The following is a 16,631-nucleotide window of genomic DNA, read 5'->3' as shown; positions in this document are numbered from 1 at the left end:
GTATGTTTTTGGAGTGGCTGGTACTGGTTGTTCCTTTCTATGTGTAGTGCCTCTTTCAGGAGCTCCTGTAAGGCAGGTCTGGTGGTGATGAAATCTCTGAGTACTTGCTTATTCACAAAGGATTTTATTTTTCCTTCACTTATGAAGCTTAGTTTGGCTGGATATGAAATTCTGGGTTGAAAGTTCTTTTCTTTAAGGATGTTGAATATTGGCCCCCACTCTCTTCTGGCTTGTAGGGTTTCTGCTGAGAGATCTGCTGTGAGTCTCATGGGCTTCCCTTTGTGGGTAACCCGAACTTTCTTTCTGGCTGCCCTTAGCATTTTTTCCTTCATTTCAACCCTGGTGAATCTGACGATTATGTGCCTTGGGGGTTGTTCTTCTTGAGGAATATCTTTGTGGTGTTCTCTGTATTTCCTGGACTTGAATATTGGCCTGCCTTGCTAGGTTGGGGAAGTTTTCCTGGATAATATCCTGAAGAGTATTTTTCAGCTTGGATGCATTCTCTTTGTCACATTCAGGTACACCTATCAAATGTAGATTAGGTCTTTTCACATAGTTCCATATTTCTTGTTGACTTTGTTCATTCCTTTTTACCCTTTTTTCTCTAATCTTGCCTTCTCGTTTTATTTCATTGAGTTGATCTTCGACCTCTGATATCCTTTCTTCTGCTTGGTCAATTCAGCTGTTGAAACTTGTGCATGCTTCACGAAGTTCTCGTGTTGTGTTTTTCAGCTCCATCAATTATATTCTTCTCGAAGTTGTCCGTTCTCGTTAGCATTTTGTCAAATCTTTTTTCAAGGTTCTTAGTTTCTTTGCATTGGGTTAGCACATGTTCTTTTTGCTCACGGAAGTTTCTTATTACTCACCTTCTGAAGCCTGATTCTGTCATTTCATCACACTCATTCTCCATCCAGTCTTGTTCCCTTGCTGGTGAGGAGTTGTGATCCCTTGTAGGAGGAGAGGTGTTCTGTTTTCGGGTGTTTTCATCCTTTTTGTGCTGGTTTCTTCCCATCTTTGTGGATTTATCCGCCTGTCATCTTTGTAGTTGCTGACTTTCTGATTGGGTCTCTGAGTGGACGTCCTGTTTGTTAATGATGAAGTTATTTCTGTTTCTTAGTTTTCCTTCTAATGGTCTGGCCCCTCTGCCGTAGGACTGCTGAGGTCCACTCCAGGCCCTGCCTGCCTGGGGATCACCTGCAGCAGCTGCAGAACAGTAAGGGTTGCTACCAGTTTCTTCTTCTGCTTTGTCCCAGAAAGATACCCGCCAAATGTCAGTCTGAGCTCTCCTTTATGAGGTGACTCTTTGGATATACGGGGGTCAGGGAGCTGCTTGAGGAGACAGTCTGTCCTTTATAGGAGCTCAAGTGCTGAGCTGTGAACTCTGTTCATTCAGAGCTGCTGGGCAGGTACGTTTAAGTCTGCTGCAGCAGAACTCATAAACCCCCTTTTTTTCCCAGGTGTTCTGTTCCGGGGAGTTAGGGCTTTATTTATGAGTTTCCGCTGTACTGCTGCCCTTTTTTTTCAGGGTTGCCCTGTCCAGCAAGGAGGCAGCCTAGTCACTGTCTGCCTGCAGTGGCTTTGCTGAGCTGCTGTGGGCTCTGCCCAGCTGCAGTGTGAACTTCCCTGCAGTCCTGTTTGGTAACATTGATTTAATGGTATATTGAATGTTTCAAACAGTTAAATAGAAAACATTGCTATCGGTTTTCCCAGCCCTGAATTTAAGCAGATATTTCAGGGTAGATTTCTCTTTTTTTCTTTTTGAGACAGAGTCTTGCTCTATTGCCCAGGCTGGAGTGCACTTGCTCAGTCTGGTTCAATGCACCCTCAGTCTCCCAGGTTCAAGCAGTTCTCCTGCCTCAGCCTCCTGAGTAGCTAGGATTATAGGTACAGGCCACCACACCCAGCTAATTTGTTTATTTTCAGTAGAGACAGGGTTTCACCATGTTGGCCAGGCTGGTCTTGAACTCCTGACCTCAAATGGTCCACCTGCCTTAGTCTCCCGAAGTGCTGGGATTACAGGCATGAGCCACTGCGCCTGGCTCAGGGTGGATTTTTCCAGGTACCCATTTGGTTCTTAGATGTTGATTTCTATTTTAAACTTTTTTTTTGAATGAGCTCTGCCCCTTGGCCTTATGGTAGGAATTCTCAACTTGAGTGAGATGGAAGTGGAGTGGAACAGCACATTGAACCACCTGGATAACTTTTTCTGTTATGGCTGTAAATCTGTTCTATGAAGTATCCTTTGCAGCTTTCACTTGGACCTTTTCATTTTTGTGGTGGCAGAAATAATTATTTAAATATCACTGGTTTTTTTATGTGAAGTCATCTGTATTCATTTGCGTTACTGCAGATTCTTTGATCTGTATTGCACTTTTTGAAACTTAGTATTCAATAAATACTATCCCTGTCTGGGATATAAGCCTAATTTTAGTGTCACTCCTTATAATATTGAAATGTCAAGTTTTCTTCTTGTTTGTGAATGTATTATTTTGACATACCTTTTCCCTAATGTTTTAACTTGTTGGCTCTTAATTTTTTTCCTTCTATATTCCTTTAAACCTTAAAAGCCATGATTCTCAGCTTGGGGAGCATTTAAAAAAATATTAACACCAAATGACTACCTAGGGGATGGTATTGGCATGGTATTTTAAAAAGCTACTCAGGATGATTCTAGTGTGCAGCCCAGGTTCACAACTATTGCAAAAGACTTGTATCACTAGTTCACTGGTAACCTTTGGGACTGACATTTAAGTGTCCATCCTGTTAACATTGGTTTTGCTGATAAAATATAAAAGTAGATTTAAAAAACTCCAAGAATAATAGATGAAAGGAAAGGAGCCTTTTCTTTCTTAGGCCTTCTGAGGCAGTGCTTCTCTGTTTTGGCTGCCATTAGTCATCTGGGGACCTTCTAAAATTCCCATTGCCATTGTCTCACACAGATCAATTAAATTAGAATCCCTTGTGGCAGGACACAAACATCAGCATTTTTAAGAATGTGTTCAGATGATTCCAGTGTGCAGCCAGCCAAATTTGGGAAACATAAAGATACTTGTCACCCCCGAATCATAAATTGGTGATCCTTTGATTTGAAGTGATAAACTACCTTGGGGCCTCTTTTTTTTTTTTTTTTTTTTTCTCGAGACAGAGTCTTACTCTGTCACCAGGTGCCAGGCTGGAGTGCAGTGGCACAATCTCGGCTCACTGCAGCCTCCACCTCCCGGGTTCAAGCAATTCTCCTGCCTCAGCCTCCCGAGTAGCTGGGTTTACAGGCACGTGCCATCACACCCAGCTAATTTTTGTATTTTTAGTAGAGACGGGGTTTCACCATGTTGGCTGGGATGGTCTCAATCTCTTGACCTCATGATCTGCCCGCCTTGGCCTCCCAAAGTGCTGGGATTACAGGCGTGAGCCACCGCGCCCGGCTGGGCCTCTTTTATCAGCCTGCAGACCCCTCTGCATAAGTAGATCTCAAAGTGTGAACCTGCAGCGTTAGCATAACCTGGGGTACTTGTTCGAAATGAAAATTCTTGGGTCCCACCACAGACCTATTGAATCAGAAACTCTGGTGTCCGTTTTAATAAGCCGTTTGGGGCTGGGCACAGTGGCTCACATCTATAATCCCAGTACTTTGGGAGGTTGAGGTGGGCAGATTGCTTTGAGCTTAGGAGTTTGAGACCAGCTTGGGCAACATGGTGAAACCCTGTCTTTACAAAAATTAGCTGGGCATTGGTGGTTCACACCCATAGTCCTAGCTACTCAGGAGGATGAGGCCAGAGATTTGCTTGAGCCTGGGAAGCAGAGATTGCAGTGAGTTGAGATTGCACCACCCCTGCACTCCAGCCTGGGCAACAGAGTGAGACCCATCTCAAAAAAAAAAAAATGCCTATTCAGGTAATTCTGATGCATGCTGTTGATCTATAGCACTAGATATGGGTGAACTCTGCTATGTTTGACTATGATGTACTACATTTGCATTTACTTTTAACAATTCAAACTGGGATTACTTGTGTTTAGAATCATATATTTGGATAACATGTGACTTCTCTAGTATGCCCCAGAAAACAGCTAATAACTTGCTCAACCTGAAATTTATAGTTTTTCAAATTACATGTTGGCAGAGGTACTGGATTGATAACATCCACAGTTATGATATAATCATTCCTATGCTGTACAACAAAATGATTTTGGTTAGCAGAATTTAATAATAATTTAACTGTTAACAGTAACTGTTAACTATGTACTAGGCACTGTTGTAGCCACTTTATGTGCTTCATGACACCTTATGAGATAGGTACTATTATCCTCATTTTGCAGATGAGGAAACTGGAGTACAACGAGGTATTTTCTCAAGGTTACACAACTAGAGAGTGGTGGCACTAGAATGGGAACTTAAGCAGTCTTTCTCTGAAGCCTATGCTGTGCTGTTCTTGATGGAGAGTAAATCTGTTTTACAGTGTGTGTAGTATGGAAGTAGCATAATAATGATAACAGCTATTCCTTATTGAGCTATTACTGTTGCAGACACTGTAAGATAATCACCATTATCTCATTTAAATCTCATAGTAGCCTGATGAATTAGAGGTATGTAAATGCTTCCTCCTCTCCCAACACCTTTACAGATGAGGAAACTGAGCCCTAGAGGTGAAGAAAGTTGTCTAATGACAGAGTGCTTGTAAGAAATAAAGCCAAGACTTGAACTTGCAATTATTGGACTTTTCCTAATTAGTTATGGGAACTAATATAGTACAGTAGCTGAGGATCCAAGTACTGAAACCAGAAAGCTTGCCTTCAGATGCCATTTCTGCCACTTGAGCTATGTGCCTTGGACAAATTAGTCTCATCCTTTCCATTCGAAAGTTAGACATAATAATATGTGTTCCTTAGGGGCTTGTGAGGATTAAGTGAGGCAAGTATATGTAAATGGCCTGAGCTCAGAGCTTGGCTCATGATAAGCACTCAGTAATGATCACTGCCAGTTTTTTTTGTGTGTGTATAAATAAATACAGTTTCCCCCATGTTTCCATTTTTTTTAAAAGACATTGTATAGTGAATTTATTGTTTTTCTCAGATTAACAATTGTACACAGTGCTTGAAATTTAGAGACATTTCACCTGAGAAGATATCTAGAGGTTGAAAGAAAACATGCTGTGCATATGATTTGAAAATATGCTATTTAAAAATAAGTTTACCCTATTTTTATCTTTTCTGGCACCTATATATGCCATTTAATAATAGCAAGGACATTTCCATATTGCAAATAAGTGCATGGTATTTATGTAATATTGTGGAAACTAATAAACACAAATTATAGCAATTTTTTTCTTGCCAATTTTATTGAGAAATAATTTACAAACAATATATCCATTTAAAGAGAACAGTTTATTGGCTTCTGGCAGTTGTATATACCCATAATTGGCCACCACAATTAAGACACAGTGCTTATCATTTCTAAGATTCCTTGTGTCTCTTTCCAGTGCATCTCACTTAAGTCCTAGGCAACCACTTTGCCCAAGTCTCTAGACTATCTTGGATGTGGAATGGCTTTCTGTATGTTTAACTTTTGAAGAAACTACCAAATAGTTTTCCAGAGTGGTTATGCCATTTTACATTCCCAGCAGCAGAGTATGTAAGTCCTCCATATCCTTCTGCATTTGGTGTTGGCAGTCTTTGAACAGTTTTACCCCTTTGTGGATATGGAGTTACATGTATTGTGGTTTGTATCTCCCCTATGACTACTGTTAAGCATCCTTCCATGTGCTTATTGGCCATACATATATCTGATGTGGTAAAGTATTCAAATCCTTTGCCCGTTTAAGAAATTGGGTAGTTTTTTCTTATTGAATTATAAGAGTTCTTTGTACATTCTGGATACAAAGTCCTTTGTCAGATATTGCAATGTTGTAACCGTTTTAAAAACAGTATTTTGTAACTAATAACGTTAGACTAGTACTTTAAAAACAGTATGACCACTGTACTACAGAGAAGTTGCCCAAACTGCTAAACTTAGATCTGTCAAGGGAGGCCGCTACTTTTGTGCCCTGCGACCAAGAAACCCACAATATAAAACCTTATTTACTTTTAAAAGCCAACAGAGATAATATAGCTTAAAAAATAACAAAATCTCCACCATGTATCTTTGTTGTTGATGTTGCCAGCAAGCTGTCTACCATCTCCCAGGGCCCCTCTTAAAATCAAAGTTAAAACCTCAACATAGGAACGTTGCGATCAGGGCCCCATTGGGCCATTTTGGAATATCGGGCAGGTATCTTCGACAGCATTCATGTCATTTAATTATCTACATGACGTCCTTTAGGGGATAATAAACGTCGGGCTTTTCTGTTTGGCTTTGAACCAGTGTCATGAGGTGGAAAGGCCCGACCAGAGAACGGATGGTACCGGGTTCCTGGTGTCACCGCTGCTGGGTCACCTGCAAAGCTGGACGCCTGCCGCGCATGCGCCCCACGGCTGCCTGGTTCCGCCTTCCTGGAAGAGGGGTGGCGTTGCCGCGGTAACCGTAGTAAACGGAGGCCTCGGGCAGATGCTGCGAAGAGAGGAGCTGCGGCGGTCCGTGCCTTCGGTGAGTTTGATCTCAGCAGTCGGCAGTTTCCACACCCTCCTCCTCAAATCTGTTTATGGCTCAGAGGGCAGTGAACCCCACTTGTGCTTCTCTCAGGCTGGACCAGTGTTCCCCAGGCTGTGCTGAAACACAGCCTTCGTCCTCCCTGCGGTAGCTCAGCAAACTTTTGAAGCCAGAGTATTATTCTTGGGCTCAGAGCTGGACACCGTGCGCGGTTCCTGCCTGTGAGATGCTGTCAGTCTGAACGGGTGGAAGCCAGCCAGGTGTCAGGAGCACGGCTTAGACCTGACCAGATGAGAGCAGCGGTGAGTCTGCAGGTATAGTGCCGGGGCTGCTTGGCACGCTGGCCCCTCTGCACTTTGGCTTCCTCATCTCCAGAAAGGAAGGTGATAATGCGAATTCACGGAGTTCTTGTTATTATTCAATAGGATAATACAAGTAAAGTGCTTAGCACATGGATGGCATACAGTAGGTGCACAATAAATATTTGTTGAATAATAGGCAAAGACAGTCGCATACGTGTCCAATCAATCATGAGTTGCTCAGGGTGCGTACTGATGAAAACCTTTGAGAGAAGGGGCTAAGGAGGCTAGGGAGAGAGAGTGACTGTAGCTAGCTGCAATAAGCTACAGACCCTCTGACAAGGGACCTTTATGCCAGGGCGAGGAATCTGAGCTCTTACTTGATGGCAATGATGAGCTATTAGAGGTTTTAAACAAGAGTGATATGTTAAAAGCTGTATTTTAGAAATACAAGTGATCGTGTAGAAAATGGATTAGAGAAGGGAAGACAAAGTATGACGCAGTAATGTAGAGTGAGACACAACGAGGACTGGAACTACAGAGGGACAGCAGGGACAGTAGGAATTGAAGGGAGGGGAGGAATTCAAAAGGCTAATCACTGACTACTTAATAACAGGACTTGGAAATCATTTCCATGAGTTACATGAGTTGGGCGAGAGAGACGGATTCAGAGTAAATGTGGTGCTTTCTCATCTGTAAAATAATGACAATAATAATAATGGAAAGCAAGATTTTAAAATAATAGGCCGTGCACAATGGCTCATGCCTGGAATCCCAGCACTTTGGGAGGCCAAGCTGGGTGGATCACCTGAGGTCAGGAGTTCGAGAGCAGCCTGGCCAACATGGGGAAACTCCACCTCTACTAAAAATACCAAAATTAGCCTGGCTTGGTGGCAGGCACTTGTAATCCCAGCTTCTAGGAGACTGAGGCATGAGAATCGCTTGAACCCAGGAGGTAGAGGTTGCAGTGAGCCAAGATCACACCACTGCATTCCAGCCTGGGTGATAGAGCGAGACTCCATCTCAAATAAATAAGTAAATAAAAACAAATAAATAAATACATTAAAAAAAGGCACCTGCCTCAGAGGGTTGTTTTGAGAACTATGTGATATTATGTGTAGAATAGAACTGTGCTTGACACATAGTAAACGTTAAAAAATACAAGCTATTACTTTTTTTCTCCACAGCTGTATTTCACATTGCAAAGTAAAAATCGAGAGTCTGTTTTATACATCAGTCACTGTGAATCTTAAATAACCACCTCTGGCACACTGCTGGGATTGAGTGAGCTTGTGAGTGTGAGGACCAGACCCTGGACTCTGGTGAATGAATCAGAGCAATGTCACCTTAGAGAGCGCTCTGTCTGGCGTCCAGCCAACGTTCTAGCAACACGCTCCTCTGCATCAGTGTGACTATTATTTTCCTGTTTTCTTTATACTTCATTAGGGTTGACCTGTCAACTTAAATAACATACAAAGAGAGGCTTTCTAAAAGAAAATGTTTATTCAGGAGTAAGGCATTGCAATGGAATATGCATGCCATGGTAAACTATATGTATATTCAGAGAGGTAAAAGAAGACAAAGGTTTTTGAAGGAAAAATGAAAGAGATTATATAATTATTTTGAGATAATTATCCTTGGCTATAAAGATCAACAATAAGTGTGATGTTAGTCTGAGGTTGGACAGGCAGTTGTTGGGCAGATGTCCTTGTAGAAGTATTTTTTTGGTGTGTGTGTAAGGTTGTGATGGCTTTTGTGCAAGGGTGTGGTCTTTGCAGTCTTTTGGGATAGTTATCCAGCATACAAGTGTGAGAACCCACTCTTCATAGCCTTCCCCAGCTCTATTTGTCAGGGTTCTTTTTTTAACAGTGGTGACTCCATTCAATTCTGACAACTTTCACAACTCAAAACTGCATAGTCAAACTAATGAGTTAGTTAAAAGAATTGGCCATAGGCTGGACCAATAGGCCTGGATCTAATGAAAGGAAATTTATGTTAGTTTTATAAGTAGACTCCCAAACCTAACTAGTTTACTGGTAAAAGGTAGAACATGGTCTAGAACCCAGACTTTGACTGCCTTACAGGAATACAATGAATGTCTACAAAGGTAGTTCCTCTCTTCTGGAAAGAATAGAAGTGGTAGTTCCTGTCTTCTGGAAAGCATTCAGATCCTACGAAGAACATAAAATTAGGAGGGATATATGATGCATTAGGAATTAACTTCTTGAGCTATCAGGGTGGTAAAGAAAAGTTGGAAACATGTCATTGAGGAATAATTGAAATAATTGGGATACTTTCTCTGGGAAAAGGGAAGATCTGGAGAGAACTGAGCTCCAACTACAATTATCTGAATAGCTGAAGACACAGAAAAACTTGTTCTGTGTGTTCTCAGAAGAAAAAGCAAGGGTCACATGGATCCAAGTTGCAGGGAAGCAGATTTCAGCTTAATATAATATGTACTAAGAACTAGAGCTGAGCATTGACGGAATGTGCTCACTCACTTACCCGAAATATTTAAATTGAAGCTGACTGGCAATCTTGTTCTTTCATTTGTTTATTTATTCAGGAATATATTAATACATTCGCTCCTGCAACCATTTTACATATTGAGCACCATGTACCTTTCTTAGAGCTTTTCTTTGTTGACTCAGAACAACCTTATGCAGTAGGTACTGCATTTTAAAGATGGAAGTACTGAGGCACACAGCAATTAATACTTGGTTAACACCTCACAACCAGGAAGAGGATGAACCAAAATTTATACCTAGTCAGACTGACTCTGTAGCCAGTATTCTCAGCTCTGGCCAACACACTAGACTACTTTTCTACAGTGCTGGGATGGATATTGAGGATGTGTGACCTGTATGGGATAGGAAGTTAAACTAGGTAAGTCCTCTTTCAACTCTGAAGATTCCATGATTTTATCTGTGTCAAAGAGAATATCTAGGAGTATAGTAAAAACAATTGCCATTTCTGAGTGCCTAGTAGGTGTTTTATATAAACTCATGATTCCTAACCAGTTCTTATGCCTGACTATGTGAAAGAATTATCTGGAGAATGAGACCCTGTTAATGGTATGTTTTTAAGTTTTCCAAGTGTTTCTAAAGTGCAAAGTTGAAAACTCTGTCTATAAAAGATCTCATTTAATATTTACAACAACTCCACCTAATAACCTTATCACCCCCAGTTTACATATTAAAGGACCAAGAGGTTAAGGAACTTGTTTCTTGGATGTGAACCCAAGTCTCTCTGGCCCCAAAGTCTCTGCAGCTTACAATACAGCTTCCCAATCCCTTTGTTATTAAAACAAAAAAAACAAAAATACCTCCTTCTACCTCACCAGTTATACTGATAATCTCCAGGAGAACAGGAGCATTTCCCACCTGACCTGCTCTACTGCTTTTTACAGGTTCTTCAGTCACTTTTTTTTCACCCAGAAAAGCTAGCAATAGATCCTAGTATTTATTGTCTGGTATTGCTGCTTCAGAACACTGGGCAAACTCCTTGGGTTCCAGTATTTTCTCCCACATTGTACACAACCTGACATTAACTGGGTTTGTGATATGAAAGTTTATTACATGGTAGTATTAGCCATTTGAGGAATATACTGTTTAAGATAGCACAGAATAAAGTGTGGTGCTTTTGTCTTGACACCGACTTACTTTTTGTTGTGGTTCAACTCCTTTGTTTTCAGAGTGCTTTAGTTACCATAACTGTTTTTTGCTCACCTTATGATTATCTTATGAATAAGCTATGGGCTCTTTTTATTAGAATCTATATCCAGTTAACATTCAGTTATAGTATGTTAAATGTATTCAGGAAAAAGAAGACTGAAAAGTAGAAAGTGATCTCATGAAGTCATGAGGCTTATGATAGCAGGAAAGAAAATCATGAGATTCAAATCACTAGGAGGAACTTGACCCTTTATTCCTGGCTTGAAAGGGCACCGTAAGTGAAGGAATGCGAGTGGCCTCTGGAACTTAGAAGGACTCTTGGGTAACAGCCAGCAGGAAAGCAGGGACCACTGCAATGCCTAGCATAATAATATGCTCAGTAGTTTTAAGAATTAAATTAGGAAAACAAAGGAGAAAATAGCATTTCGGTGTATTTGTATCTAGCTGAACGATTTTACTCACAATATGTGGTAATTTATAACTAAGATCTGTAATAATTGAATTGCCTGGATAATTCTTTTTAAAAAAAATCAGTTACTCACTATAGAGTAACATAGTAGCCCGTGTGTCCCAAACTGGAAGAAATAGAAAATATACTGAATGACAGAATGAGTTTTAAAAGATTTTGCTACTTAAAGTTTTCTACTGTTTGATTCCTAGCCCCACCCCTCAAACCCCAAAGGGCATATATTCTACAATTAGGTGGAAGGAAAGAAAAGAGGAAGGAAGAGAAGGAGAAAAGGAAGAAAAGATGGAGAGAGAAAGAGGAAGGAAGATTCCCAGCTAAAAAAGAAAGGAAATGAAAAACATGTAAACATACACACACACACACACACACACACACACACACACACACTTTTTAAAAAGTAAAACATTATTTTGGTAACCCAGAAGAATGGCTCCAAAATATAAAACTTATTAACGTGAGTATCACGTTAGATCATATCTTTTTTTTTTTTTTTTTTTTAAATTTTAGAAGCAGGGTCTGTCTCTGTCACTCAGGCTGGAGTGCAGTGGTGTGATCCTAGCTCACTGCAGTCTCAAACTCCTGGACTGAAGTGATCCTCTTGCCTCAGCCTCCTGAGTAGCTGGGACTACAGGCATACATCACTATGCCTGGCCATTTTAATTTTTTTGTAGAGATGATTTGGCTGTGTCCCCACCCAAATCTGATTTTGAACTATAGTTGTCATAAGCCCCATGTATCATAGGAGGGACCTGGTGGGAGGTAATTGAATCATGGGGCAGTTACCTGATCCTGTTCTTGTGATATTGAGTTCTCACAAAATGATGGTTTTATAAGGGGTTTTCTTCCCCTTTGCTCTGCACTTTTCCTTGCTGCCACCATGTGAAGAAAGAGATGTTTGCTTCCCCTTCTACTATGATTGTAAGTTTCCTGAGGCTTCCCTAGCCGTGCTAAACTGTGAGTCAATTAAATCTCTTTCCTTTATAAATTACCCATTATCAGGTATATCTTTATTAGTGGTGTGAGAACAAACTAATACAGATGGGGTCTTGCTATGTTTCTCCTGTTGGTCTCTGACTCCTGCAGTCCTCCTGCCTCAGCCTGTCAAACTGCCAAGATTACAGGCATGAGCCACTGCACCCGCCTATATCTTTCTTGATAATAGTTTATAAGACAAATGTTTAGATAATATACTGTTATCCCCCAAATCAAAAGAAGGCATCATTATGATGTCACTGCAAGAAAACATGGAATGAACCCTAATGCCCAGTTAAAGGGAGGCAGTCATCACACACTCTCCTTTGTCCTTTGATCATGTAGTTTACCACATCTGCTTTAGGCATACCAGTTTATCTTCAGAGACCAGGAAGGTATAACAATGTGGCAGGTTAGTAATCCTCATAGCAGGCTTGTAAAAAGTTTTTTCTTCATTCCCTTTACAATTGAGGAATTCATGTCATTTAATTAGCTAGTTATATGTCAGTACTGGGATTCAAACCCTAATCTAACTATAAATCTGATCCAAATAGAGCCAGCGTTCCGTTCTGCTTGCCAGGCATATCATAGAAGAATGTTGAGGAAACATTAGGTGTTTAGTATAGAGAAGTGAAGACTTGGAAGGAAGGTGTTTTCAAATATATGAAAAGCTGCAATATAGACAAAGGGCAGAGAAAACCTGTTGTGTCACCCCCCTCTTTAAAACCCTTTAATGGTTTTTAGTTGTTAAAGAAATAAGGTACAACTTCTTAGCAAAGCTTAGAGACAACTTAATGATACACTACCCATCTCCTTTTCTTTTTTTTTCAAATTTATTTATTATACTCTAAATTCTGGGGTACATGCACAGATTGTGCAGATTTGTTACATAGGTATACACGTGCCATGGTACTGGTTTGCTGCATCCATCGCCCCATCATCTACATTAGGTATTTCTCCTAATGCTATCCCTCCACAATCTCCCCACCCCCTGCTATTCCTCCCCTAGCCCCGCACCCCCCAGGCCCCAGTGTGTGATGTTCCCCTCCCTGTGTCCATATATTCTCATTGTTCAACACCCACTTGAGTGAGAACATGCAGTGTTTGGTTTTCTGTTCTTGTGTCAGTTTGCTGAGAATGATGGTTTCCAGTTTCATCCATGTCCCTGGAAAGGCCATAAACTCATCCTTTTTATTGCTGCATAGTATTCCATGGTGTATCTCCTTTTTGCTATCCATTTTACTCTCCCACTCTGGCCAATAGACTGCTTGCAGCCCTTTAAAGATACAGCCCTCTCTGATGTGCCTAACGTACCTTTCACATTCTATGCCTGGCCGACTCCTGGCCGTCATCTATGTCTCAAACACCTCTTCTCTAGCCTCCCGTCATGTTTTACACTTCTTGCTACATGTACCCACAGCACCCTATGTTTTCCTTTTTGTAGCACTCATTATATTAATTGCTTGTTTAATATCTATCTTTCTAAACAAGCTCTGTAAAGTTAGGGGCCATATTTCTCTTTTCCAGTTTTGTAATTTAGTATCCAACATAAAACTTGATACACTGCAAGTGTGCCCAAAAAATATTTTAAAAACTGAAAAATAACTCCAAGGGAATTCGAAAATGGAAAGAGAGAGAGGGAGGGATGGACCAAACATAGCATGGCAGAAGGTTAATTTTAGTGGTGAAGCATTTGGGGAAAAGATGGACTTTGGTAATGTGTTTCACTGTGGACCTCTGGAAAACCAAAGTGCACCATAATGACAAGTTTACCTAGAGAAGGAGAATCTGTGATTAGAATGAGCTGTTTTGCAGAGATCAGAGGTCTCTGATGGTAGTTGCACCCTCTTGTTGGTGGGTCATCCTGGATCCTGTGCACATACATGGTGTTTGGTGCTTATGAGATTTGTTAGGGGGAAATCTGTTAATTTCTATTTTATAGTATTATCCATTTCTCATCCCAATTTTGTACTTACAGAGGAAATGAAGGAACCAGATGATCAGGATACTGATGGGGAGAAATCAGGTAGATCAAAGAGTGATGGGAAGCATTCTCTGAGGTCTTCTAAATCGGAATCAAGATGTAAGTATAGATTACACATATACACTTTTAAAAGTATTCCATTTAGGTAAACAGAGTCAATTTTTATAGTAGAATAGAAAGAGTAGACTCTTATAAGATAGATCCCTTATAGTCCCGTTTCCCATAAAGCTGTAGGAAGGTGGGCTTCATAAAAATGATGGAGTTAGCAAAGAAAAAAAGACTACATGGAATCCAGGAAATAAGAGATTCAAAATAAAAATAAGGCAAAGGTAACACCCAGGATGACACCTGGGCAGCCATACAGAGAGCAATTTTTTTATGACTAAAGCAAGGAAAGGAGAATTTTCACCTCCAGGAAAGTTAAAAAATGTTAAATGATAGATTATCTGATAGATGCAGGTAGAAAATTGAATTGAGTGGAATTTATAGAACTATGGCAAGATGTGGGAAGACTTATCAGGAGATTCCAGAAAGTTAAGAAGTGAAAATAAATGAGATAATTATTAGTTATAGAAAAGTGGGTTGTTCAATAAGGAAATAATAAATTCTTAACTCAGGAATGAGCATTATTAAGCCAATATACTAAAAACAGTAAGCATGGACTTCACTATAGTTTTGTAGTGCTTTAATTATATTGCAAGGCAGAGAGATAGCAAGTGGCGATAGAGATTTAACAGTCTTAACCTCCCCACAACAAACACTGTCTAAAAGTGACTAGAGAGAGCATTATAGCCATATTGTTTAGAAATATGGAGGTAAGTATCAGAAGAAAGAAGATTAAAAGCTACAAGTGATATTTCTGGAGAGATAAGAGAAGGCTGTTAAGCAGGGAAACGTTGAGTATTTTTTTAAGTTGAATATTTTAAAAACAAGTCTTTTAGCATTACCTGACTTTTTAAGTTATGGGCATGTACTTCAATAAAAATAATAATTTTCTAAAAAGTCAAAAAAATAGGCAAAGTAATTTTTTCTTTTTTCTTTTTTTTTACAATCAAGTAGATGAAGTGAGCAAAATAATTTTTAAGTAGTGCATATCTGAGTTTATGGAACAGAAATGGTTTTCCCTTACGAAACTCAAAGTTCCTTGAGAGCAGTCTGTGTTGGACTTGTTTATCACAGCTCCTGGCACACAGGTTGATAATAACCTATCCACCCGTGTAGTCTAGAGTTCTCCTGTGAGAGCTACTAAGTCTTTAATGGACTTCACTGATACAGTGTAGTGGAAAGAGACCTGGACTTTGGTTCTGAGTCCTGGATCTACCATTTAGAGATGTTTGATCTTAGAAAAATTATCACATCTTTCTGAGCCTCGATTTTCTCACCCATTAAAACAACAATTATGAGTCACTCAGGAATTACATAGGATAACATGTAGAAGAATCTCATAGACTTCAATGGAATTAAAAAGGAGGAATTTATAACTAGGATTTTTGAAAGATGGCTGGCTCTGACTGTCAAAATGTTAGGTATCTTAGTGGAATCTTGACTTTTTAAGGTTCTAATCCTAAATATAATTTTAGAAATTTTATTTTGACTGTTCACCTAGAGAAGATGAGGTCCTGGGAAAATCAATACACATGCAAAATTTGCACTAACTTCTTTTAATCTATCTCAGACATGTCTTGTAAATCCACAATTTCTCCACATTATATTTTATTGTAGGCATTTATCTTCTCTGGTTTGTACTCTTGCAACGTGAATTTCTGCCTAAGTCTTCCAGTACAGATCTCCCTCCACACCACCACTCGAGTTCTTTCCAGAAAGTATGATTATGTCGCTTACCTCAGACACTTGAGTTTGTTCCTTCCTTGTTTTTCCTTTTTCATTTTTCTGTGCTCCCTGCATTTCTGATGGAGGATTGTCTATGTGTTGGCTTCCAGTCCTTGGCAGTGTTTTCCTGGATGCAACTGTCACCTTTCCCTTGATGGATTTAATGATAATGACCCTTTGTCTAGCACTGTCTTCAGGACCTCCCTTCCTTAGGATCAGACCCTCTTAGGGGCAGACCTTTTCAAGTGTGACCTGGCCCAGTGCTCAGCTCATTAATTAGTTCACACATCGTTGGTCTTAGAATCCCAAATGATAATGCGAAATAATTTTCTGGCATTCTAAACATCCTGTATCTTGTTGCTGTGTGAAGAGGTCTCTCTCCTGGTTCAGCCTCATACCTGATAGCTGCATTCCCCCAACCCCTGGAAGCCTTGATTTGCTCTCAGGCTTGCTAACACATCAGGGCAAGTTTTGACTCTTTGGGATTCTCATGTAGAATGAATAAAAGTCCTTGTATTCCACCCAAGCAGAGAAGTTGGAGTAGACTTGACCCCATACTTAGTAAGAGGTTTCTGCTATCTCTGAGTTCTATTAAGAAATTTAGGTCAAGTGTGCCAGATAAACCATCCATCATTTCTCACAAGGGTGAAGGACTGTTAGTTACTAAGGCATTGATTTCTGAGTCTTATCAAAGGACCAATTTTTACAGACCGTATTTAATAATTTTGGGAAGTATTTTGTTCTTTTCTATTTTCAGAAATATTTTGTGTAGAATTGGTATTATTTCTTCCTTAAATGCTTGCTAGAATTTACCAGTAAAGCT

At 40.1% G+C, this 16,631-nt stretch overlaps 1 protein-coding gene and 1 long non-coding RNA gene across 2 annotated transcripts in view; one reads left to right on the top strand and one right to left on the bottom strand.

Annotated features, from left to right (window-relative positions):
* The first annotated feature begins 6,351 nt into the window (after positions 1-6,351).
* LOC105724992 (cilia- and flagella-associated protein 44) overlaps positions 6,352-16,631 on the top strand; it is a 70,201-nt gene continuing 59,921 nt past the window's right edge. Inside the window, exons 1-2 of the mRNA XM_064374616.1 lie at positions 6,352-6,577; positions 13,973-14,077. Coding sequence (XP_064230686.1) covers positions 13,978-14,077 — 100 coding nt within the window. The 5' untranslated portion in view covers positions 6,352-6,577; positions 13,973-13,977. The remainder of the gene's footprint in view (positions 6,578-13,972; positions 14,078-16,631) is intronic.
* The window catches only part of LOC135274216 (uncharacterized), a 31,625-nt gene continuing 28,645 nt past the window's right edge, over positions 13,652-16,631 (bottom strand). Inside the window, exons 5-6 of the long non-coding RNA XR_010341996.1 lie at positions 13,971-14,059; positions 13,652-13,865 (exon numbers count right to left, since the gene is read on the bottom strand). This is a non-coding gene — a long non-coding RNA (uncharacterized LOC135274216). The remainder of the gene's footprint in view (positions 13,866-13,970; positions 14,060-16,631) is intronic.

The sequence above is a fragment of the Aotus nancymaae genome, unplaced genomic scaffold, assembly GCF_030222135.1.
Source record: "Aotus nancymaae isolate 86718 unplaced genomic scaffold, 86718_ANA_hifiasm-v0.15.2.pri h1tg000011l, whole genome shotgun sequence".
Classification (NCBI taxonomy): domain Eukaryota; kingdom Metazoa; phylum Chordata; class Mammalia; order Primates; family Aotidae; genus Aotus; species Aotus nancymaae.
The sequence above is the reverse complement of the archived record's forward strand: the minus strand, read 5'-3'. Positions and strand labels throughout refer to the sequence as shown.